The sequence below is a fragment of the Folsomia candida genome, unplaced genomic scaffold (genome assembly GCF_002217175.1).
Source record: "Folsomia candida strain VU population unplaced genomic scaffold, ASM221717v1 Fcan01_Sc021, whole genome shotgun sequence".
Classification (NCBI taxonomy): Eukaryota; Metazoa; Arthropoda; class Collembola; order Entomobryomorpha; family Isotomidae; genus Folsomia; species Folsomia candida.
Genome location: NW_019091213.1, coordinates 832,770 through 858,963, shown reverse-complemented (window position 1 = coordinate 858,963; position 26,194 = coordinate 832,770). Strand labels below are relative to the sequence as shown.

At 41.3% G+C, this 26,194-nt stretch overlaps 2 protein-coding genes across 2 annotated transcripts; one reads left to right on the top strand and one right to left on the bottom strand.

Moving 5' to 3' along the window:
• The first annotated feature begins 944 nt into the window (after positions 1–944).
• On the top strand, positions 945–20,305 carry LOC110858549 (GTP-binding protein Di-Ras2). Its single transcript, XM_022107365.2, has 7 exons — positions 945–1,269; positions 13,714–14,195; positions 14,456–14,521; positions 14,588–14,636; positions 14,738–14,948; positions 18,712–18,760; positions 19,078–20,305. Exons 2-7 carry the CDS (start codon positions 14,079–14,081, stop codon positions 19,480–19,482), a joined length of 897 nt encoding a protein of 298 aa, XP_021963057.1. The 5' UTR covers positions 945–1,269; positions 13,714–14,078; the 3' UTR covers positions 19,483–20,305.
• Positions 20,306–20,867: 562 nt separating this feature from the next.
• On the bottom strand, positions 20,868–26,160 carry LOC118438423 (cilia- and flagella-associated protein 65-like). The gene is made up of 16 exons (XM_035858658.1): positions 25,947–26,160; positions 24,864–25,124; positions 24,694–24,801; positions 24,515–24,604; positions 24,255–24,449; positions 24,101–24,177; positions 23,482–24,032; positions 23,288–23,415; positions 23,145–23,188; positions 22,846–22,993; positions 22,553–22,764; positions 22,339–22,459; positions 22,090–22,275; positions 21,886–21,989; positions 21,652–21,789; positions 20,868–21,563 (listed from the first exon to the last, which is right to left on the bottom strand). Exons 2-16 carry the CDS (start codon positions 24,918–24,920, stop codon positions 21,245–21,247), a joined length of 2,478 nt encoding a protein of 825 aa, XP_035714551.1. The 5' UTR covers positions 24,921–25,124; positions 25,947–26,160; the 3' UTR covers positions 20,868–21,244.
• Positions 26,161–26,194: the final 34 nt, after the last annotated feature.

The following is a 26,194-nucleotide window of genomic DNA, read 5'->3' as shown; positions in this document are numbered from 1 at the left end:
AACGACAAGAAAGTTACTACTGCATTTGGTAGAAATCCAAATTTTGATCCAACGTATATGTACATACGTAAGAAGAGAAAGCATAATACCCTTGAGCATGCACTTGAGCTCAGCAGCAACCTTTCACCAAGAAAAGAAAGAGCCAGGGAACGGGACGAGAAGGATTCTCCAGTTCCCAGATTGTCCCACAGATTTCTCTCGACATGACCCATGCTGGTCGAGGCTTTCCCTTCTGAACTGCTCATAATTCTCCCATATTCCCCAATTTGGTTATAAACCCGACCAACTGGGGATTTCTTTATTTATGTCATCCCTCATCATAATAAAGGATTCAGAGTATTCATCCATGTCTAGCACGCCCCCCAAGTCATGCAACAGTAATTAAATTCAAATAAATTAAATTCAGCATTACTGATCATATTACGATTATGTAACAGTGTTCAGGAAGGCGTGTCGTCATTGTTCTCGGTGAATGATACAGGAAAGCACTTGGAATATATACGTCGAGTAGGTATCACATCATCAAAAGAACGATAAGGAGAGCAGCACCAGTGGAAGGTGCAGTGCTTCGGGTTAAAGTAACCACTTGCAAGAAAGTGGTTTCTTGCAGCTATTTTGACCTGCAAGAAATGCAAGGCGCAAGAAACTATGCCCCTTTCGCTATAATTCATATGGCGTGTGGCCAGATTGCGCATATTTCTTGCAGTTTCTAGCTTTGCAGTGCAAGAAACGAAGCACTGGGAAGGTGTCCTCCGAAGTATTTGTGTAGCCTATTCTCGAGGCTAACAAAGGGCCGAGGTAGTGGTGGGGGAAAGTAGGAGTGGAATCAAGATGCATGGGAAAGCAGAGTGGTCCACTTGAAGGAAAGGTTTCGTGGAGGAAAGGGAGACCGAGTGTCCAAGATGGTTCCGTCCGTCGTCTCATCTCAGCAGCGCCTTCCCAGAGAGAAAGACGACGGTAACAAAAGTGCGTGCTTTCTCCCCGTCAAGCTGGAGTTTACTCTGGACTCTGGATCCGACCACACAGCTCTCCTGGCTGCCCTTTCACCACCACCACCACCACCACCACTTTTACCAACCACCAGCTAACGAAGAAAGTGACAAGTCTTGGATGACCACTACTCAAATTGTTACACGCTTCTGCTGGGATCCAGTCGCAACATTTGTTAACGAGTCCTCCTTCAAATGAGTTTGCGCACCCATCAACAAAGAAGAACGGACAATGTTGCAGATTTTGAAGTTGTGAGAGGGATCCAACTCTATTTACGAGGTGAGAAAAAGATTCGTTTATATTCTTGCATTCCTGGAATGAAAATGCTTTACGTTTCAACTCTGGCAAACACGTGTGTCATGTGAACCGTATTATCGATGTGACTCGTATTGTTAAGCTGAATAAACCAGCGCAGGCTCAACTAATTGCATTAAACTTACTTTTCAAGTAATTGAAACAAATAATCAAGAACGAATTTGTATGCAAATTAATCGCGTGTCCTAATTTCGAATGATTAATGATTCAGAGTCTGAACTAGCGAAATACCTATTTGCTTACGCTCAAGAAAGTTGGCTGTTCTTGTGATAGAAAATTTTTCTCTTGTCAATTTCAATTACAGATTTAACCATGTATTAGACAGCGAAACGCGCATAATTCAAATCAATCAGTTCTTTCATATCCATATCAGCCAACAAAGCCATTGTGTGAACAGCTTACTCCAAGTCTTAAAGAACCGCAAAAATTGCATGCATTGGCCCATTTCTCATCCAGTCAGACAATTTGAGAACTTGTGATGCATTTCAACCCACGAAAGCAGGAGCGTGCTTGCCGTGAGAGAAAATCTGAAAATGGAAAGTTTCACTGACTTTCAAATTAATCCAACGCGCTGTGGCCTCCTTACACGTACGTAATGGAGCCTAATAGGAAAACTGAGCGTATAGCCAGCCCAATGTTGTACGAATGAACCACAATGGGAGGAATCATCCCCAATTTTGTACAGTATCCAGTTCTCTCAGGAATTTTGCATTGAGTTGGATTGCTTTCTCCAGCAGGGTTCATATCTCGATGAATGCAGATATGCACCATCGCACTCACTGTGTGCGGATTATGAAATGCCATACTTTATGAGGTTGCAAAGAATTGGAATGAAAAGGGAAAGCTATATCTCATTCTCTGTCGTATCATCCTCCTCCATCTCCCATTCGCGTCTCCTCCTCCAACTCCCCTTTACACCCTCAAAGAGAATTCGCATTATGAAGGACCCACAATTTGCAATGCACACTCACCCGAGTCCAAAAATCAAATGGAGCATGGCGAAAATGCCGATATCATTCATCATTATGTCAAGAGACAAGAAAGACACGAGTTTAAATTTAAGGTTGTATCAAGGTAAATCTCTGCGTTCTACATATACGAGGACACACAGTCGCCCATATGGACGTATGTAATACATGTGTATGTACTCGGTCCGTGGAATTGTGCAGGTTGGTGATGCAGGAAACTTCAGAAGTTGGAACTGGGTCTGGATTAGGCATGGGGGAAAGTATGTGCATGTGTGTTGTCTCTGCATTCCCGTTAAGTGTTTTTAGGTTTACCTAGGGGTAAATATTTGAATGTTTGCACTGCCATATCACAGACACACAATCCCTATCACCACTCTCGAATAAACAAGTACTTACTTTCAACGGGCGTACGAAAGTACGGATGGCACTCGGAATACGTTTGGTTTTCGCTTGTTGGCAGTCCAGCCAAAAGTACCATTCACAGTTCGAACAGATTATATATGCTATTGACCTGTGACACATCCTATTTCGTGGCTGCGTATTTTGGTTAAAAAACGGACAAGTCTTTAGTAGTGGAATCAGTACAAAAGACGGACAAACACGCCATTCTTATAAAGTAGCATGGCTTCCAAGAAAAGAAAACTGTTGGTACAGAAAAAATGCATATTTGGTTTATAGATTGCATTGTTCGGGTGCTTGAAAATTGTTCCATTTTTTAGTATCAACTAAATTCTGCTATCTCCCACCGCACAAAATGTGACGTGTCTTTTGGCTTTGCATGAAATTGACTTGAAGGAACAAGGGTTTGAGAACCGCACTGGATTTTAATAGAGTTTAAGGAACTTGGGTGGTGTGAAGAGGATGACAAACACAGAACCAACTTGCCATGTCCTCCATATAAGTATTTAGAAGTGATAAAACCCATCAACAAGCAGCACAAGCACTGCATTGAAGCATGACAAGATTAAATAGCTGTGTTAGCAAACTCGAGCATATGGGGCCAGACCCACGTCACAATACGTTCAGAAGAAGGTCCTTTGCGGTGCTATTACCATGCTGACTACGTACACACGAGGCACGATATCATTCCATTCTTCTGGCGTGCATGTACGGGTGGTGAGGCTACCAGATCACGAAAAGATGACATAACTCAGCCTCTGCAGTACTTATTTTACAGATTGCAGATAACCTTAGCACTAACAACTAAGTAAGTTGATAAGGATAAACTTTACGCAACCATCCCACGAAGCGCGTGCATAAGCAGTTTCACGCCGTGGCTCATCTCTGGGCGATATGTTTATGGAAATCGATAAAGCCACGTTTAATACTTGTGTGACAACTCATTCCTTCCGCTGAAGGATGGGAATAATAAAGTGTGATCTCCCGTGATGGCGGGCAGGAGGAGGATATCAATCACAATCACCACATAGATTTCAACTGAATCCAGGTCTGCAATAAAATTGAGGGCGTGCACAGGAATGATATCGCGAAAGGGTTTTCCAATGTCTTTGCCAATTTCGAAGTCATCTGTGCAGCTCAGCCAGTCACTCGGGGGTTGTTGGAGCGTGAATCAGATTATGTATCCATGTATGTAGAAGACTGGTGACGGTGAGGATACATACAGGGAAATTGTGCAGACAAACACGTTGGCCGTTTCGACATGTGCAGGACACGTCACCCGAGAAAGACAGATCGTTTTGACGGTCAAGCTGAGAAAAGTAGAGTTGGCGAGACTGTGATGTGTGAAATACAGAAAAAATGGATTCGCATGATGATGACTTTCTCCATGCTGCAAATAATCTCAAATTCGCCATCAATTTTTTATCGCTCGTTCAACGAGCCAGACTTTATAAGAATAATTCAATCATATACGTAATATCCTAAGCGTGCATTATGTATGCAAACGGTAGTCAAGATTTCTTTCATGGCGATTAAAAACCATTTTCTCATATAAATGAAAAGTTTTTTGGTGTATTTCACTTGTGGAAAGTGAGGCTCTCTGGTTTTATATTGGTCCACTTTAAAAGTTCAAAACACGATTACACATTCGCTCTTTGAGAATATCAAGTTTTTCCCGTAGCATTTAAAAGGTGAGTTTGAGATGCTGGAGAGTAGGTACGCATCTCAATCTGCCCTAGTCGAATGGGCGAAAGAATGTGGCCTTTCACATGGCTTTCACCGAGTCTAAAAACAAGATGACAGACAAGACAGCTCTTTTTCAATTTGCTTCATTTCTCTCAATAACAACAGTCCTTGGAGCCCTTTGTCCTACTCGTTTGATTCCAAGTCAACCTTCTGGCCTTCAGTCGAGGCTCGGAGGAGGAGGAAGGTCTAATGGATTTGTCAAATGCGATACAAGGCATTGTAACGTGAAGTGACTGGAGTTGAAAGGATATATAAAAGCAGACATGCTACTTACGAGGAAAGCTTCACTACTCGCCCATAATACATTTCGATGCCCTTCGGTGTGTTTTCACTCCATGACCACATTTCTACCCGCCACGCCACACCCAGTCAAAGGAGACAAAAACACAAAAATCCAAACTTTATCGGTAAATTCTTGTACAATTGTAGTCCCAGATAGCCGTTTCCTGATATCCAACTCCAAAATATGTTTTTTAAGTATTTTTTAAAATTTCCTGGCGTATGTCTGAATATATATGTATAGGTATATATTTATGTCCTCGAAAAAATCAAAATTACAAGAAAGTTGGGTTTGCTTTAGGGTATTAGAAAGCAACCATCGTAAGCATAATGGTGCAAAAATTTTCAAAATCCGAACAAAATTAAATGAATGAAAAAGGTATTTTTCGTGTTTTTGGTCCCTTTGGGTGGGTGTGGCGGGCGTAAATGGGGCCATGGAGTGAAAACACTCCCGGATTTTAATACAATCATGGGACTCCCATGGGACATATGCATAGGGCATCGAAATGTGTTCCTGGCAAGTAGTGAAGCTCCTCTCCTTAGTTTCCAATCCATCGCAATGGGGTGAAAACTGAGAAGAAATTGGAAAATCGAGCGAACCGAATCCTTTCCCTGCAGCGTCATTTTATTTTAATCGGCCGGCAATGCTTCCATCATAGGCACATCATCATCATGACACTCTTCCACGAAATGGCCGCAAAGTTTTTCTGCGAATTTTTCATCACTCGCCGATAAAACAAATTGAAATATTGCAACTGAAGTACGCACTTAATGATTCTAGTTCTTGCCAAATTTCATGCAGAATTTATAGCAATGAAGCTCACATTCTTTAGAAAGTATTGCGAGTGGGAGTTGGCCTTTTATTTGGTCATGCTCAAAACAATCAGATTATAATATTTTGGACAATAAATCAGTTACGATTTCTAAAGGGCTTTCACAAAGAAGTTAATTGATTTTGGTATGCCAAGTGCTCCATGTGTGGACTTGTGTCAAAAAGTGCAGTACGAACGACCGAGAGCACAATATGAGATTTGCGAAAATGCTATATCTGCTCATGTTTGTTGGATAATGTCACAATAGCACATGCAAATGACATATTTGACAATCTCAGTTTAGCGACCCAGCAGCAAGGGGTATTTCAGCCCGTGTACTTCTCCAGTCGCACAGGAGACATGTGCGAGAAGGGCGAGATGAGGAAGTATACGCAACTTTTGCACTGTGAGATCTGGTTAGACACCCAGGTCGTCTGCTAATGCAAACCAGCCTCACAAACGAGCATTTTGAGAATAGTTAATTAAAATTCTTTGATTTGTGGACACTTTCCCCAACATCCTGCTTACAACCGGATTTTTTGGCTGTATAGACTTTCTCCGCCATAGGTCAATGTGACCCACCCAGTGAGATCTAAGGATTTGAGGAATATTTGAGTTCTCCGTAGTTGGAATGGCACGTGTGGGAAAATTACATCTGAAGCCATCATGGCAAGGCTATCAAGTTTAGCTGGTTAGATTTCTCTGTGCACTGGACTTTGTTTCTGCGGACGATTGATGTTTCAAATGAGAAACGCTTTGCTTTAATTCACGACCATTAAGTTGAAAAATGACGAATATTTCTACATATGTAGTATCAATGTACCAACATATTTATGTATTCCTTACTTGTATTTCTACTACTCGTTCAAAACCCGTATGCTTATTATTTACCAAATAATCCATCCACTCGTGCCTTTTATTTCTCATATTGAATCGAACCAGCACCAGCTCATATTCATGTTGCGTCAACAATAAAACAAAAGGAGGGATTAGGAGTGGACGTGAAGATCAAAAAATTACACCCTTGCCGAAAGGTTACTGGTGACGGACTTTCAATTTCTGTCGCTATTGTTGCCCCGACGGACAGAGGATTAATTGGATTGGGGGAGACGACATGAATGGAATGTCACTCCCCTCGCTCAGTTAAACTCAATCTATCGAATTCCCTGAATCCATTCACGATATGTCCTCCTCGCTCTCTCTGATGCAATAATAGCACTAGAAACAAAACAAATATATACAATGCCGACTTTACTCGTGTGTCTGTCGTCCTGAGTACTTGGCGACGACGAGCGGTGACACTGAGGAAGCCAGCAAATTTTATTGGAAATAAGATGTCAAGTAGCACAGATATTTGCTTCCGCTCTTCCGACGAACAAATTGAAATATAATGAATGGCTACATAACAAGTCGTGTTTGTGTTTGGTCGCTTATTTCGGAGAGTGGAAATACTTGAGAGTATGAGCCCAATAAGTAAAAGTCTGTCTGTGACTCATAAGTTGTTCACCAACGTGGTGATGACCTTTCCATGCAATAAAGTCCCCTTTGTGACAGTGTGTCCCTTGAATTAAACGAATTGTGATGTCGGACGTGGCTGATTCTCCGTTTGTGGAGGAAGAGATTGAATGTGATGAAATTTCGTCAAGTGGCGACGGTAAACCCAACAAGAGAACAAACGGCTCTCTGTTTGGCGACACAAATTCTCTCCGGGGTGGTGGTGGCACTGATTTTATTAGATTTTGTAGACTGCCCCTTGAGGTTAATAGTTGTAACTGGATCAGTGTAAACATTCGAACCCGTGCTGCTTTGTTTTTATTTGCTAGTTCTGCTTTCTCGTGTAATTTTGCAGGCGGACGGGCCTCTCCTCGCAAACCTTCACAAACATCCCGAGTGTGTTTGCGTGTGTCTTCATGTTTCTGAAGTTTGTCCTCCGAAATGTTATTTAATACGTTGTAACAAAATATGTCATCATTAACGCCAATTCTCTTCAAGCGAGCGAGTATTAGTGCATTTCAGTCTCATTCCATTTCATTATTTCTGTAGCCTCCTGATTCTGAGCGTTGCACAACCTTGATTATGAACGTTATGATAATGTATGTATAATTTCACTCCGTTTCGTAACAACTTTGCCTCATCTTCGTCATGCTCGTTTCTCTCGATTTTTTTTTCAATGGTCGCGTGCATGGAACAAAATTTAGCTGAGGAAGATGTCAGATATTCAAATCACATTTTTGTATAGAAAATGACTTTGCCTTGAAATTTAGTCGTTCATTTTAACGGGTGCACCTAAATTTTTCTCATTTCGAAATAATACTACGTGACGTGGGTGCCAAGCAAGGATGTAAAATTCGGGTGCAAAGATGTTCTCACACTCGCTCATACACATGCACCCAAATTATCTCAAATGAATACCAATAAAGTTCTCATCCGATTCAGACTCAGGCGTCTGGAATCATCATCATTTTCAGTTAAATTCAACACTCTGATGTGCGCTCAATGTTCCAGAACTGGTTCAAATTTTAAATACTAATAAAATCATATGCACACAATTATGACTGGAGGTTTAACTACTGCTAATTAAACACTCATTAATTAAATGCAGTTCCCTAAGGTGGTGTAGACACGTAACTTTGTTGTAAATTCTTCGTAATGATTGTACTGATAGGGAATGAAGCATTCGTTTCTCTATATTATTATTCGATGATGCAGCATCAAATACTCGTTCATGTGTAACCAGGTTTTATTATTCTTAGCTATAGAATACTTTGAATTATCCTATTTCCAACCCCGGAAATGTATAACAATGAAGTATTTTGTCAACGAGAGAGAAAAACTGGTGCATATTTGTGCGCCTTTAGGCACCCTCAGCTGCCTTTTGCACTACATGAGAGGAAGACGCAGCAGTTCATACTTTCTCCGATCACTCGTCAGAACTCCTTTCCTGAGCGGATTGAGAAAAAAAGTCGTTCGAGTTTGAAAACTTGCTGATTGCATTACTCTGCCCCCAGCCTGGCAAGTTTTACATGCGAATCAATTGTCACACCGCAACAGCAACAACGACATAGATATCTGTGTCATGCAGGTTTTCTGAAAGAGCAGCTCTTCCTAAAAGTGCTACTCGCTCTGAGGGATTGTCCTCGCAATATAGATACGTAACACACTTATGTAAACTACCAACAACTCGAAAAGTATTTCTCAAAGTAGATGGAAAATTTCCGAAACCTGGTGAAAGTCTTATTTCACATTTCACGAAACCATCCATGATCATGAGACACGCACCGGGGGACCCAATTAGAAAGCCCACTCATAAATACCGTTGGATAACTGGCCCTCCGAGTGGACTCATGAATACTTGAAACGAGACGACTTCCTCCAGGACGTGACAATCAATACGCACCGTGTAATCGAGGGGCTGCTCCGGCACTGCTTGTGATCAGAGAGGAGACTTTTGAGCTCAAGTTCCAGTCCCGATTCTGCGGAGAAAAGCGAGACCTCAGTGCATACAGGTTTCACAGATATGCTCATCCCTATGCAAAAGCTAATAACAATATTCATCTCCACTAAATATTTCACAACTCATTTCCAAACGGCACGATACACTGCAAAGCTTTCTGGGGCGCAATACAAGAGAGCAGCATTTTTCCGGTGCAAGGTTCGACTCCAGTGCATCCTCTCTGAAAAAGTCGTCAAAGTTGGGCAAGCAGGATTTAAATGGACGCATATGATTATTATTCAGTAAATATTTAATGAGCCCAGTTTCTCGTTCTGTCTTCTGTTCAGACGGCATATTGAATAAGTCAGCATACGTACGGAGCTCGTCTTGTTGTCATGCAGTGTAATGAGAGTGTGCAAATGGTGGTGATTTCCGCGACTCTCGTCGTGTACATAATTGCGACTAAAAGTGAAAGTCGATGAACATGTGTTTTTGCAGGACTGCGTCATTGCCTCTCTTTCCAAGTCAACAAACATTATTAAATATGTCATCCCTCGAATTTACTCTTGTACTGAAACCACTGGCTGAAGCATGGATAAACATTGTGACCATTTTACTCCTGCCCTACTTTCACCGTGTCTGGTTCTTGTGCGATATGTACGTGGGGCAATGGGGATCACTCGATTTATCCAACTTATGGGAGGAAATCGCTAGTTTATGCCCACGTATAAAGTGATCATTAAAATTGTAAAATGTTTGTTGGGGAATGAATTCATCTTCATCCAATTATACCAGCACGTTTTATGTAATTCTAGTTTAATCAACTTTCGTATTCATTTCTATGTAATGCGGTGCTTGGAGGATGGAAATTATGCTGATGTTTGTGATTCGACTTCCCAGAAAAATGATGAACACGGGTTTTCCAATCAGAACTTGAACGGAATGAAAAACATGGCTTAGAACTTTATTATAATAAACTTCTCAGAATTTATCTCAAAAATGATCTTCCCTGCGAATGAATGACCTATTTCGTGTAATTAAATTCAGCCAAAGATGAAGTAATTTTTCAATCTTATGTACATACATACGCATCCAATCAAAATCTTCATTCGTCACGGTGTACATTGAGAGACCATAATTTATATTCCGTCCACGCAATTACAAAGTCCGATAAACTTTGCAATTTCAGTATTAAAATTGGCGACAGCAAAATAGGTACTCAAACTTGTATTAAATCTCTATGCGATTACACAATACTTATCATGCAGTATATTCACATAATTGCTCAAATATTATTCAACCCGAAAACATCGTGACTGGAGGTGTTAAATGAGCATCGGTTTCCTTTTTAGAAAAAAGTTTTACCTATCGCGAGGTCCCACTCCCACCACTTATTCCCTGCACAACGTGGTCTGCATAGCTAGTCAAAGTATTCAGCCACGTAGTAACTTGGTCACAAATTTGTTAAATACTTTGAAACTTGTTTCGTTCCCTGTAAATGAAATCTTATGTACACTCTCCAAATTCTCCAGCCTTGCATAGTTTCCCTGATTCTTCGACTCTTTTGTCGCAGAACTTGAAATTTAACCGCAAGTAATGTGTAATCACGAAACAAATTAATAACTTCGACAAGTTCATTATTATTTTGAAACATATCCAATATCAGGAATATCAGGAATCCAATTAATTTCAACAATTAGCAGCAGCCGAAAATACTGGCTTGGTTGTGACACATCAAAATCAATCTGTACTGCTTGTCACCCTTGTTACGGTGCTGCTACCACATGACGTTAAATTCGTCATGTGATATTGCAGCTCGAGGACAGTGAAATATGGGACCATTCGTGGGGAGTGAGAAATAAGACGACGACCACGGACTAGAATTGAATGATTGGTATGACGGGTTGTTGCGCAGATATATTAGCAAAATTAGGGCAAATAAGTTCTCACCGCTGGGAAGTGGGCTCCATGTTTCCTGGTGGCTCCATAAATGAGACATTTATTAAGTGCCTCGGGGGGGATACTTGTTCTTGATGAAAATTGTCATCAGTCACAAAGTGCTCCGGCTAAAATTACACCCACCCGAGAAGTAATATTACACTCGGCCAGGCATGACTCTAGCTCGCACTTTCTTCAAAACACATTCCCAAAATTAATCTGTCTCGCTCGGGATGTTTTCAAGCCAAAATTTGTCGAATCCTCGCCCTGATTTTAACATAGTATTAAAAGCATGTAAATACATATACCAGAAAGCTAAATAAGGTGAACCAAATGAGAATCTAGAGTGGAAGAAAGTATTCCTTTCGTGCGGTTTGATTACCATATTATAAATTTAAGCAAATAAAGAGGAAGCCCTCAGAGAAGTTCAAGCAAAGCATTTCATCCACACCGGTTTAATCTGTCCTATACAAATCATCACCAGCCAAAGAAGCGACTGTTTAGTACAAGTCTAACCCGAAACAAGAACAATGGCCGAAAATTCGGGGTAGTAAATAAGCCAGGCTTAACTAATCTGGAAAGTAGTACTCGTCCTGAGAAGTCGTAAACAAGCATGGAAAATGCATTCCAACCCATTTACTCATCTTTTCTTCTCACGTTCTTCTACATACGTCGAAATCCTGTTGATACGCAACTTGGTATACATTTCCATCTTCTGGATTCCTCACAGGAAGTAGATGCTCAGGGACGAAGCGTTTGTGTTGGGTGGGCGCTGACTTTATTTGATTGACATGCAGCAATCGGCTTATGTCATTTTATTGCTTGGCCAGGCGCTTGACGGTTAAGGGAGAAAGCCATTTCCCGTAAACTGAATTTGCTCGCGTTTGTGCACTTCTGAGCTGAACGACACGAACCGGAAGGATTTGTAAGGTTAGAAGGTTTCAAGTTGGATGTTGCAACAAGGATTCCGCAAAGCCCACCATGCGAGACAAGGAATAAATGTCGGCCCACATTTGTTATGCTGCATGTCCATCTTGAGTCAAACAACTCTGCGTATCAGAATCATAACCGTTTTGAACAGTTACGTTAGATCTGAAATCGGCGTTAATTGGCATAATAATTGGGATAAATGGAAATGAGTTTTAAGTAGAATTTCTGTTTTTTGCTAAATTTAAGATGAATACTCTCACTTTCCACTATTTAAAGTGCTTATTCAATAAGATAATCGTTGGTTTGATTTCTACATAGAATCGCATGTTGACCAGTTTTAATATTTTCACGAGAATTTAATTCGTTTAGATATTAGACGTATATAAATACATGCACAGATATTTCTCTCGCCATTACAGCTCTACGATTTAATTTAGGGATCAAATTTCGCCCACAATCCAATAACACGAGGACGGCGAGACAGGCAGAGGTTGCCTGGAATACAAATGAACGTGCAGACCAGGGCTTTCTTTTTCAGACAAGTTGAAGTTCAATTCTTCTCCGAGTGGAGTTGGATATACGGGGCTGATGACGGCACAATATTGCTCCTTCCACTCCGAAATCGTAGATCGGACTTCTCCTCTTGACATGGGATTACTGGGGAAGCAACGTTATTAACGTTGCGTTAACTGGATTGGTGAAAGCGGACAAATTATTGCAGCTGCCTGATTGTTTCGGAGAAAGTGCACACACAAATTACACCCTCATATCGAGAACCGCGATATTAATAAATCATGCTGCGGAGGTTTTTGAGATATTTGAACAAGCTGCACTTGGTTTTCTGTGCGCCTTCTTCCGGCCTTTTGAAGGTTGGTTGTATGGCAGTGGGAACTTGGAAGTGGCGACAGAATTGGATGGACAAACAGAAATGGTACTTGAGTCACCAGAGGAGACTTTCCTGTTAAGAAATCTGTCTCCACCACAAGTCTCTGAGGACTCTGCTCACGCCGTTCGAACGGCTCGAGGCTTGTGAAAAATCACTCAAGAATCGGGTCCATGTCCCACAGCGACGTCACAAATCACCACTTTTTGAGAGAACCTTTTACACCTTTTACACCAAGCGCATTGTCGCCATGTGTGTGACACGGAGATTCGCGTCGTATGTACGTGTGACTTTTTTGTCACGTTTACTGTTCTCCAATCTCCGCCTTTCTCATTTCTCGAGGGTGCTGGAGCTACATGGGATGCATGAAGTTTCCAAATATTTGGTATTTACATTAAAGTCGATGAAATTGCGACAATACAAGTTCACACCTTGTCAGACACATGCTTATTATCGAGTGGTACATGCATTCAAACGATTTCAGTTCAGTGTATTTGTTCTTAGTTAGTTTGGCCTGATGTGCGGCGTGGCTTTCTCCACTCTGATTTCCTTTCACTCCTTGCCCAACTCCAGTAACACAATATTTCTCGTTTGAGTGGTGCGAAGAAAACGTGTGTGCGACACATCCACACACGATACGACGGCATAAAAATGGTCATGTCTTTGATGGTGGCTGGAAAAAGTATGTTTTCGGGGTGGGCTTATGAAGCAGAAGAAATTGTTATGGGTGTTGACTCAAATCTGGTGGTGGTGGGTGTCATAAGGGAATGCAGTTAGTTGGACCTCATTAGTGGAAGTACTGATGTTGCTGACTTTTTCACATGCGTGGCCTGGTGGATATCTCCGTGAGCACATCAGCTCAATCTGTGTTTCATAATGTTATTTGATCCCTATATCCACTGACGAAGGGCTAACTTTCTCTTGCTGCCCGTCACTAATTAGCTCTCACGGGACTAATTTGACATGAAGAGTTGTACACCAATTTCCAGTCGATGTTTAACCCAATCTTTTCAATTTCAGGTGTGCCGACGACCGAGATTTCTTCCAGCAACCTCCTCTCCCGTAACCACACATTATCCCAATTAGCCGAGATCTTTTGAGGTGATGAAAAACGACCGAGTCAGGTCAACGATCGATCCTTTCTATTGATTTAGCAATCAAAGAAAGCAGACAGCGTTAAATTGCAAGAAGGAATCAAACAGAGTTCTGACGGGCTTGTCCATTCCGAGCGATATTTTGGACGAGGGAAATAATTCGCCCTTAATAATAGAGCGTCCGAAACAGTTGGAATCTTTTCCGAGAGGATTTTTCTTTCTCTTTGTTTAATTGTTGGTTGTATAAGACGGCGAAAGTGGTTCTCAAAGAGCACACTTAATCGGGTGGCAATGGGGGATTTGGGAAGAATTCGCCTCGTTACTTTGGGAGGATCCGGGGTCGGCAAGACCGCCATTGTGAAACGATTCTTGTTTAACACATATCCAGAAAAACACAAGCCTACGGTGGTAAGCACTACTTACCGCGTCCTTTAACCTCCTCCGCGGAAGTGTGGGGACAGGGGGACAATGTCCCCATCGTTATTCAATGTCCCAATCGTCTGCCCATGTTATGTAAACCCCACCATCTCCTAATGTTAATGTCCCCAGAGCTTCCGCGTCCACTGACCTCCTCCATGATACAAAATCCTTCCCACTCACTGTTCAGTGAGACAAAATCTGTTTTCTCCCTGGACATTACATATCAATTGACTCATTTTGTGCATTAGGAGGATTTGTATACAAAGGAGTTTGACATCGGGCCAACGACGCTTAAGGTGGACTTACTGGATACGGTAAGTCTCTCACATGGGCTCATCGTCTTACAAAGCTTTACAGACTTGTGTTTCCTGTGCTTTCAGGCAGGTGATCTCCAATTCCCTGCGATGCGGAGATTATCAATCACAACAGGTTACAAAAGATATTACCGAATGATCTAATTGTTCGCAAAGCCGCTCTGGAAGAAGTGCTCTTATTTATGCGACTTATGTATTTTATTGACTCCACGACAGCTCATGCTTTCCTCCTCGTCTACGGCATCGACAGTAAAGAGAGCTTTGAACAAGTGAAATGCTGCTTTGAAGAGATTCGTGAGCACAGATCCGATTTCCAGGAGGTTCCAATCATCATTGCGGGAAATAAAGCGGATTTACCTGCCATTAAGAGGGATGTCGAATTTGACGAGGTTTGCGACTGGATTCACGACCATTTACCAAAAATCAGGTAAGCAATGAGTATCTCTCGATCAATATTTGGATCAACAATCTGCCGAAGCCATACATATATCCAGTCTGAAATCAATCAATCAAGTTGTTTTGCAAAAAAGTATATACGCAGTTATTTTGTTACATGTGTGCAAAGTTGTAAGTAATTTGCATATTTACTACTGTTATTCTGGCTTCGACCTAGGCCAATCGAATTATTTTGCGTAGTAGAAAACGTAGCCAAAAAGAATGTTATCTTTGCCTACCAATTTGAAATTTTCTCTTTAATCCTAAATACATATCCTCCGAGACAGGAGCATTGATCTTGAAGTTAAATTAATCGCAGGCTCTCACTAAATACAATTTCTTAAGTGCGTATAAATTTTATTCTACCTTTCACGATCCCTGCAGTAAAATCCCGTGCATAACATTAGCCAAGAAATCCCACCGGAATTAGAAGGCTTGCAATACCTCCAGCCCATGGTGTGAGGAGAAGAAGAAGAAGAATTCAACGTGCATATGCTCGAACCCAATTCTGAGCCGACTGCGAGGAGTTGTTCTGAACAACACAGTTTTATTTGGAGAAACTCCTTTTAACAATTTGCCCCGAGTTCCCCAGAGAACTTCCCCCTCTTTGATGGAATGAAATGAAGGGCACAAAACAGCTTTTACATGTTTGCATATGAATCTGTCGGAACAATTGGGACAGGAGGATTTTACAATCCACCTCCACTCGCGTGTGTGCACACTAATTCCTTCCCAGACTCGTGTTGGTAGCCATGCACATCTTCTTAGTTGATGCAGCAAAATTAATACAACGAATCGGACACGTGCAGATATACGTGTGTCTACTTATGCAGATATGTAGAAGTGGGGGCAAAGGTGTCTACACGCATAGGGTAAGGAACGTTAATGGGATGCTTGCACGCCATGACGGGGGGAATGATGAAGAAGTGGTTCAAGGGAGTCGGTCCTTGTTAATGGGAAGAGTTTGTGGGAACGAGGGATTTAGTCGAGGGACTTGTTCTTTGTATAAATAAACCAGGTGGGGCCTGAAATTTGATCAACTTTCGCTACAGCGACGAGAGAAAGTTTCCCACAAATAAAATTTTCATTTCGTCTCTTTGCACACACACAACAACAAACCACAATTTCCTTCGTGTTCTCATCAAGAGAGAGAACCAACCAATCCAAGCAGTGTACAAACAAGCAGCCCTTCTTCTTGCCACGCATTGCATACTTACGACTCTGACCAAGTAGTTGTTGGAAACATGCCGCTGCTGCTTGCTTTCTCCTTCCGTTTGATGTGAAGATGCGGATTATTGCACGAGCTCTTATCTCGAGAGCGTAATTACCAAAAGGTCACTTACGACATAAAAATCTAAGGAGTTTCTGATTAAATTATACATAAGTCCGACTTATGTCCTAATTACGGAAACAATTCCTCCAGACCTCTCTAAGCAGGAGAGGATTAAGGATTTATGCAATTCCTCATAAATTACACCAACATCCAAAACTACCAATATTTCCTACCTACCCATTCTGACCATTATTATTCAGCATGTTTGTTCCTATGCAGGTACATAAGACACCTGCACATTCAAGGAAATGGCAATTATTGTTATTGCGCATGCACATTGACAATTTCACTGCATAACGAACTACTTATGTACATACAGCTTTCCAAAGAAACTGCCTTCAACATTCCACTTGTCATTGGCGGAATTACTATCGAGCTAATAAACGTGGTAGATCATCTATAGCTAAAAAGTTGAAGCTGTATAGAACTGAATTCGTGGTTCAGCTATGCGCCCACCTAGATACTTATCACAACCAAACATTAGTCTTCACATTCTGCAACTGAGACTTCATTTTCATCACGATCATGATCCTGGGATACACAATTATACGTTTCCGATTACTTTTCATGCTTTCCCTCAAGGTTAAAAGTGTTTGATCACTGACGACTGTTAATTATTGGGAGACTTTCAAAGCAAAAGTTGCTTCACAGTAGGATGGAGATTGAAATTCTGCGAAAGATAGAAAGACCGTCCTAATAAATACACACCACCGCCGGATCGTTGGCGCATTTAGATTGGTCTGAAATTTTCACTTGAGTGATGCTCGTAATTGTGATGTTTGCAAGGCTTGTTTGTTGGAGATTGGAAACTTTGCATACTTTCATGAACATTTCTAGGAAGGAGTAAATTGGAAAATTGTCGTCGCGCCCACTTGTCTCTTTTTCTTGAAATCGTTTCGTGGAACAAGCAAAGAGAGACGGAGACGAACCTTGAATAATTGAAGCACTCAAGGCAAAAAAAGTTTGCAAAAATCCAGCACACGTGGAGACAAACAATGTTGATTGGAATCATCAGTGATGAAACTTTATTCTCATTTTGTCAACAATTTTGCTACAGTTTTCATGAAACTCGTCCAGTTACGTAGGAATTAAAGAGGAGGACCAACCATGTAGAGAAAGTCGTACGTATGCAGGAGAGTTGGCGTTTACTCACTGAATGTCAGAGTCCAAAACATCCCATTAAAGTTATGCCCTCTTTGTGAGGATAATACGATAATGATGATCGGGTTTCCAACCGTCCCTGAACAAACGAGATCATTACTTGGTTGCTCACTGGGGAAGGAGCACCCCGACAACTATTCCCCGAATGAGTTGTAATTTTCTAGTCGTAACAAAGAAATAACATCCTTCCAATTTATTATTTCCCTTGTAAAATGCGCAGGAGGCAGAGTGGGTTGCGAAAGTTGGCGTAATCAAAGTATGAAACACGCCTGGCTGCACTCCTCAACTCTCGTCTCATGCATACACACAATTCCAAGGCACGTACGTAGAAAAGACAAGATAATAATTTTTTCCTAACTTTTGTTGCAACATGTTCATCGCTCCTTGGCCGGTCCAGGTTTTCTCAGAGGAAAGCGACCGACTTTTAGGGACAACGAGGAATATGTACATAATGCTATTCTATGTATACGCACATTTTTGATCTTGTGGTCTAATAAATATGTCTCACTCCCCAACTTTGTGCATATTGTGTGTCTGCGGCTGCTGAGAAGTAGAATCGAGGCGTTTCACATACATGAGTTCATTGGACTTGCTCCCGTACTTTTAGTAGATGGCTCAAGAACTTGACGGGATGTGGTTAAATGGAACAATGAAAGCCGTCGGTAGATCCAGCCCTATAAAATGTTATGTCGAGTTGGAGAAAAGCAGGTTGTCTTTCAAAATGGTCCTGGATTAAGGCGGTTCTTCGTCGAGTACCCGAGTGCCAAAATGAGGAGGAGAAGGAAAGTGGCCAAGAAGTAAATGGAAACAATAGATCTTGCTAAAACGACATAACAACTGGGAAAGATGATTATGAGTGGTGAACAGAGTTCTCGTCGGATGGGATACAGATCCCCGGTAGCCAGGAAACCAGGCGAAATGTATGAGCATGGATCTGGGCATCTAGACATGTAGGACTCGAGACTGATGAGAGGTGACAAAAAGTGTTGAGCTATCAAATAAAGTTTCTGACGTTGTTGAGCTTCAAACATTTCAAGCTTGTTGTCGACTTGGCAGTGACCGACACACATCTCAAAGATCCTATTATTCAAATCCAGATATGACAGGTTTCATCTCCAAGATACGGATTGGTGGGCATAGGCAGCACAACGACGCAGAACCCCAATTTCAATCCGGCAGATGTCAAAAACTTGGGAAAGCGTCTCGCGCAATCAATAATTTCTCTCCCGTAGTGTAACTATTTACTTTCTTATTATTTCAGGGGAAAAGCTATGGAATGTTCCGCCAAGACGGGAGCCAACGTGAAGGAAGTAAGCTCATTTTATTAGCATCATAAATGTATCATAGTACAGTTGAATTTTTCGTGCGGGTCACCTCATTTGCATAAATCTCACTGTGGCCATTGTCAGCGATACGGGCTTTCCATGTTGAATAAACACTCTGTGACTATGTCTCTTGCTAACGCGTCAAAATATGCAGACGAGGTGACTAGCTGGGAAAATTCCACTATAAATTCCCACTTCAAATTATGTACGAAAGTACATTCACAAATGCAACAGCATCCATAATTTGATAGCTTGCTCACCATGTGCTTTTATCATTATCGAGTTTTTGTCCTTTCTCGCAGTTATTTAAAACCTTTCTCCAACTGTCTCAACTGTGTCCGACTGCGAGTGTGGCGGAAGCAGCGCCGGGTGGATTTTTTGGGGCTGGGGGCGGACTTCGGCGCAGGTCGAGCGCGTACGCGGGAACGAAAGGTAGTGGCGGGAAAGGAGCGCAACCACAACCTGCCACACCCCCCTCGTCCGCCTGCAACAGTCCGCGGCTCGGAGGGCTGAGCTTGTTGCGAGGAACGATGAGCACTCCGACGGGGTCCTCTGGCCACTTCGACTTTGAGGACGCGGGGGGCAGCTTGAGTCGAAGCAAGCCACGGAGCAGGAGTCTCATTCGACGCTCCAGCAAGAAATCCAAGCCACAAATGAGGGACACATCCGGCAGCAGCGGAGCCCAGGGGGACTGTGTCGTTGCATAGTAAATGATGTGCAAATGATACAGAAATGCCAAAAATAATGGCCGCATAAGAGCTGGTTTTTAAAAATATACTCAAAATGACGAAGCTTAAATTGTGCAATTACATACGTGGTCCTCTTAGCCGCAAGTCTTAATCGACCAAAATCATGCCATCAACCTCCGTAATACGTCACCCTCAACTGTGTAAATATCTACGTCGTAGATTATATCACGATACAATTTGTGTGTTTCTAATATGAAAAAGATAATCTGTCCTCACTTGCAATGGTGAATGAATTTACTTACTTATCTAACTCTGAAACTGCTTTCTGCGTATGTACATGAAATGTTTCTTATGCTCCATTGATCAACTTTCTACAAAATTAACCATAAAGTCGATCGTTCATCTGAATATCTATTGGGAAGTCCAGAATCTACTGGTATTTCGGGTAGAAAAATGTATCTAATGTTTAATATTCAATGTCAAAGTTGTAGTTGTATTATATACGGATAATTATCTGTAATAGGTTATATGCACGTATGTGACTACTGAGAATTAAAACTATATGTTTCTAGAATTAATCCACAAATTTAACAAATTATCTACTCATTTCTACGAGTTAAAAAAATCAGTTAAACAAGTTTACGTAACTGTAAAACGTATGTATGTAGAAGTACAAGCATGGACTGTACCTTACTAAATATATCGTCTCTATTATCATCATCAATTGGACATATAATTACAAATACGAAGCTGATATGTGATCTGATAAAACAAACTTAAAGAAAATTATGTATTTATAAATAACGTTTCGATGTGAAATAAAATCTGATTACTAATTGAAATGCACATAAATATTTGGACGTACACGATTCAGTCATTTCTTTACATGTACGTATTGACGGGTTATTATTTATTTATATTTTTGGAGCATTATGAAAAATTCAGTGCGCCAATCCCTTCTGAACATTGTCTGGAGGATATGAATCAACGGATTGAAGTTGCCCAGTGAAAAGTGACAATAATACCGAAGAATTTCAATAAAATGGCAATTTCATTGAGAGAGAGGATCTCAAAATATCCCAAGAAAGCGAATCTGCAGCCGAGTTCTGTGTCATTAAAAGGATCAGAAGAACGAGTCCTTCTCTGCACACATGTCCAAATACGTAATAAGCCTTGTTCTAAATCCAATTTTTTGTCGTGAGTTGCGATTCCTTAATGTTTCCTGAGATGGAAGTGCTATTTTATGTTGTTCGAGTGTGCTTTCACTTGGAAATTCAGGAGACATGTTATCTGGCTCAGGTTTGAGCGAGGGCGAGACGAGATTTGAAAAAATATAAAAGAAGAAAGCTCATCTTTTTCAGTTGCAATTCAATTTAGGAGCCTGCCTAAGGTGCACGAGGAGATTATTGTTGTAGCTGGATCGCATACATATATTTTCTTTATGATTCAATAGCACATTACTCGAGAAGAAGAAGAAGAAGAAAAAAATATTTCCAAGAAATGCACACTTCTCAACTAAATATAACTGCCTATCTACTTCTGATATCAATATCGGAAATTTACGTCGGAGCTGCTTATGTGAAATACTCAATACTCGTACATACACATATTGCGCCAAGTAAATACCATTGTCTGTTCGAAAATGAAGTTGAACTCAGAATTTGTCGAGATCAAATGTGGATTTTTTTACACGTGTTGAAGAACTTTCTAGTCGTGGTGCATAAACTGGGAGAAAATTATTCATTAATACGGTTTCACGGAAATGTAAATTCATTTATGTCTAAAAGCACTCCTTATTTTCGTTGACGTTGACAAACGCGGTGGGTTGAACGGGCGTGAGGTCATGCCATTTGTCTCGTGTCTCGGGATCCACGTAGTTGGAGTTCAATTCTTGAATCAGGTTAAAAACGGCAGCTTCCAGGATTTCCTCGACTGCTTGTTGGTGGAGTTCGGGTGCTTCGCTCACGGTCGTGGCGGCGGCAGTGTCGTTGGGTGACGATTCTTGATCCCACCTCTCCTTGTACTCTTCGTAAAGCGGTGGTTGACGCTTGGTCAATATGCGAACGCTGGACTCGAATCCTGGACTTGTCACAATGTCTCTGCGTGGATCGGCAAAGTCAAAAGTTACACATGGACGAAATATTTTACTTTTTAAAGTATCGCTTAGAAATAGAAGGAGGTACGCACAGCATAAGATTGGAGATGATTTCTTCGCACATGTCACGCTCAAACATTGAAAGTATGAGACCCGACGCTAAATCTGGGTTGGAAGGAATTGACAGATTTGCAGCGACTGGATCCACGTGTGGCATTCGGGATCGTTCTCTGGAATTTTGAACAGAAAACGGTTTTCAATTCAATTCAGCTTACATAATTAAATTGAATTTAACAACTGAGGATGAGTTGTGAATGCACTTTTACTTTGGCGTTATGATGTCATAAAGTCCGAAAACTGTTCCAATATATACGGACACAGCCAAAAGACAGCTAAATGGGTCTGGAGGAGTAGGTTGTTGTGGGATAACCTTGAATTATACGGTCACAAGTAGTCGCAACAATGATAAAGTTGCTAAAAAGACAAAGCCAAATTGTCCGTAAGAACAATGAAGGACTACTTGACCATACCGGTGGGTGTCGTCGTGTTCCTCGTGGTTTCGACGTGTCGATGAACTCGGTCTTAATTTTCCACTGGTTAAATTCGAAATTGTAATTGGATTTGTCGTCCTCATCTTCAAGCATGCATCGAATCATGGTGGAGAAAGTGACTGGAACCTTTCCAGCATGAACGATGACGAGACACGTGACACTCCCCTACAAAAGTAAGTTCAAGTTAGTGAAATTTCTCGAGCTCTTACTACAAGAAAGCATTCTTACGCTGGGTGCGATTTTGCCAGTTTCCGGCTGAAATCTAATGGTTCCTCCCCCTTCAATTGGAACAACCGGCCAACGGAACGACATGTAATGAGTGGCATGCAAATTAGTAAGAAAAATACAACTGAAAATAAAAAATAGCAATATTTGTCTGTTTAGTTAAGCAATTATTTTTCCGTGTATCGCTTAGAATTTGTATTTCCCGATGTGAAGAAACCTTGTTGCTTTTTGGCTCGTAGGAACGAAATGTGGGAAGGATATTTGTGTGGGGGACAGAGTCACCGGAACGGCGTCCGTCATTGCGAAGGATTTTAACTTGGACATGGCAGCATCCGGTCGCAAGCGTGTGGCCGTCGCGAACAAGGCGCTCCCTTTGAGGACAACTTCCATCGGCTTTTCAGAAAACTCTGGATGCACGCGGAGTGGAACCTGTTGATGACACCAGCGCCAATTACGAGCATTTTCCTCAATACCCTTCTAATATTTTTTTTGTTCTTGTAATGTGCTTACGGAGTAGTCGGTGAACTCGAGAGGAGAAAATCTAAGTTTAATTGGGAACCATGATCTCGGTGGGACAATGCCGCTTGATGTCAAACATTCGATGGCTGCGTGGTCAAAATTCTCCTTTTTCAATTTATGAAAAGGTTCCATGTCCACACTGTAAAAAACAATAAATATTCAGTCCGTCTGCTTGGAGCTTTCAGCCAGTTTCACTTGAGGCATGCTCGATTTAAAGATTTATAAATTATTTATTGGCTCATTTTATTTATTTATTTATTAGTTTTTAATTACATATGCGTTTTAACTACCTGAATCCAGCAGGAATGTTACCACCATTGTACGCCCACAACATCTAGATTTTATTGTATATATAAATTTAAAAATAAAATTGGAATGCTACATATGTGGTACATTCATGTATTTGTGTACATGTGTAGTTGTGACTACTGACCTGAATAGGAGGGTCCAAGTCTTCAACGGAAATGGGCTTAAATTTCATGACGCGGTGTTCCATTAGTTGAATAAACGGTTCGTCAACATCCAACGTTTGCGAGGTGAGGTCAATCCAGACGTAGATTGCTGGAAAATATTGAAGTTATGTTTATGTACCTCCAATAAGATTGATTGAATAGATGTCATAATTACCAGGGTAAACACGGAGCAAGACGCTCATCTGGTGATGACCTGCCCGTTCGAAGCTGTATTTGAATGTGATTGTCTTGGTCTCTTTTCCACTCAGACTTCCACGGAGGGGAGAAATCTTAAACAGCTCCGCATCCAGTTTCGCATTGATTTCGCACTTTTGCTTCTTGTCAATTTCTTCTTTATTCGTTTTGGAGCGATACCGGTTCTTGCTGCAATCCGTTTTTCGGCTGAATCCAAATTTCCGAGCCCACAGCGCTGCCAATAGCTCGGGACTATCTTTTACACGCCCCTCATTACTTATGATCAGTCTCGAACTCAGGCTTTTGTGACGTTTGCGTTTGTTCTGCAGTAGTTTGTGCCAGTTGAGAGGCGGGGCTGTAAAAATCTCCCAAGTGCCCTTAAGGTCCATGGAGTTATTTAGTTGGACTTGGAAAACCGAGGTCTCTGACCCCACGGTGGCTGGAGGAAATCGGAATTGGACAATCGGAGGCAGTGGAACTCTGCCGTCGTCACCTGCCGTGTGGCTGTACGGGTTCAAGCACTGGTTCAACCTTCACTACACAAAATTGTAAATACACGTTCAATCACTGAAAGAATGCGTATAAATTACGAGTATTACAGGTCCATTGAAAACATGTGTCGACATTGTTGAGCGTTCCAAACGGGATGCTTTGCTACGAACAGAACGTCCGTCACCTGAAATTCATGAGTATCATACAACCAATATGCATCATTCGATGACAAAAAGCTATGTATTTAGCTATGTTACACACTTCAAAAATTGCATGATCCCCAACGAAGGTGACATCAATCAGGTGCTTGCTGTGGATATCGTTGTCGTGAACCTCGATGCCATAACCCCCACCGCCGTCCAGCACCGTGTCCACCACTTCCCCATTGAAAATTGGTTCGTATATGACAAAGAAATTCTGGATGTTTGCTCTGGTTGGGCGAACGGATACGGAAATCTGCCACAACCAGGAAATTGGTTAGTCTTATAAATAGCAAGCTCGCTAAGAGTAGTAGAACTCACCATTACGGACTCGTTTGGCTGGAGTTTCAGAACGTTCGGACTGATTTTTACCAAGTGTGGGAAATCTCTGAGCCACTGCTCGTGGCACACCTGCAATTATTTAGTCAGGCCCCATGACATGTGTGCATTTAACATCTACTGCAGTACAACTAATGTGTCAGAGGTTGATTGTAGCGTACAATGAGTTCCGCCTCCATGTAGGTCTCTGCTCGGTTAGATACGCGAAACCATTTCGTCTTTGTCTCATAAATGGGCACCAAGTCAAAGTCCAGTACGCGAGGTTGAGCCTACAAGTTCAACAATTAGTACGCAAAGGATTGCACAGTTCTGCCTTACTAATTGCAAATACTTCAAAAATCCTGGTTTCCTCCACATAAGTTTCCATCCCATTGAAGAACTCGGCCATGTCTGACGACTTTTGGTGAGCGATTTTCGTATCACAGGAATATGCACTCAGATATGCACCGAAATGAAATTCAGACAAATTATTTCACATGAAATGAAATGAGATTTATAAATGAAACCCTTTAGAAACCTCGTTACTTGGATACCATAAAATTCAGATAACCCAGAGTATCGGATTCCGAACGACCTCTCAGAGAGGGGAGACCTGTACAAAATCATCTCATAATACTTTGGATGTACACTACAAAAGTAAAATATAAGAAAATCTAATAAATAATTTTGCAAAGTAATATCAAAGTTGTTAAAAATTTCAAGAAATTTGTAAACATAACCATTAGAATATTTTGAGTTGCAAATAGACAAATTATGTCACTTGCATTTTATTCAAAGTCGATACAAGTTGCTAAACTAGGCAATTTTGCAACTTGGTGCAACCATAAAAAATCAAACCACAACCACCACCAGCCGTTGACAGCTTTATGCAATTCAACTTGATCTTTTGTTTGGATGTTGATGCAACGCGTTTAGTAAATAAATCAAATTGCATTTCAAGTTTAGCTTTTGCACTGCACACACATTTTTGTTGCAGTTGGTTAACTGCAATAAAATTGGTTTGGTTTGGTCCGTCAATCATTTCTGAACGAAATGTTAATTACATATGTACCAACAGAAAGAAAACGGATGATCTTGAAATTTGTTTGATTTTTATAATTAAGCGCAAAATTAGGTTTCGCTCGACTGGATTTTGTTGGCCAAAGTTTCTCGATTACAGATAACATTAAGGGTTCGCAGACAGGAGGCTGCATGCCGATTGCAAATATTTTGCAGCCTTTGGCCCACCTTTTGACCGCGACATGCATAATACGCCAAAGTCAAGTCAAGCCATGAGTCAAGTGCTATTGATGAAGTACAATACGTACAACGTGCATCGTCACAATTGAGCAACTCGCACCTCTCATGCATGCCGTTTTTTGACTAAATTGATAATAAAGTATCGTAATAAGAAGTAAACAAACAATTCGCTCACCTTTACCTTCCGTAATTCTTATGCGAAGTCAAACCCACGCGAATAGATACAGCATTGTGTATTTCTACCTGATGCTGCTGCTGCATGGGAGTTGAACTACCCTTCCATTGTTGCACACAAGATGCTATCAGTTTAACAAAGATTTATTCCACATTCAATGAATAATTTGATATGGTAGTTATTTTGGTAATGGCTTTATTAACATTTGACCATTATTTTGGTATATGCACTCATGTACGTGTGCGTAT

Coding starts and splice junctions, on each gene's coding strand:
- LOC110858549 (XM_022107365.2), top strand. CDS start 14,079: ATGGGGGATTTGGGAAGAATTCGCCTCGTTACTTTGGGAGGATCCGGG. Junction 14,637..14,737: donor GAGATTATCAATCACAACAG/GTTACAAAAGAT, acceptor ACTCCACGACAG/CTCATGCTTTCCTCCTCGTC. Junction 14,949..18,711: donor GACCATTTACCAAAAATCAG/GTAAGCAATGAG, acceptor TTATTATTTCAG/GGGAAAAGCTATGGAATGTT.
- LOC118438423 (XM_035858658.1), bottom strand. CDS start 24,920: ATGGCCGAGTTCTTCAATGGGATGGAAACTTATGTGGAGGAAACCAGG. Junction 24,605..24,693: donor ACATGGAGGCGGAACTCATT/GTACGCTACAAT, acceptor AAATAATTGCAG/GTGTGCCACGAGCAGTGGCT. Junction 22,460..22,552: donor ACGAGCCAAAAAGCAACAAG/GTTTCTTCACAT, acceptor TTTTATTTTCAG/TTGTATTTTTCTTACTAATT.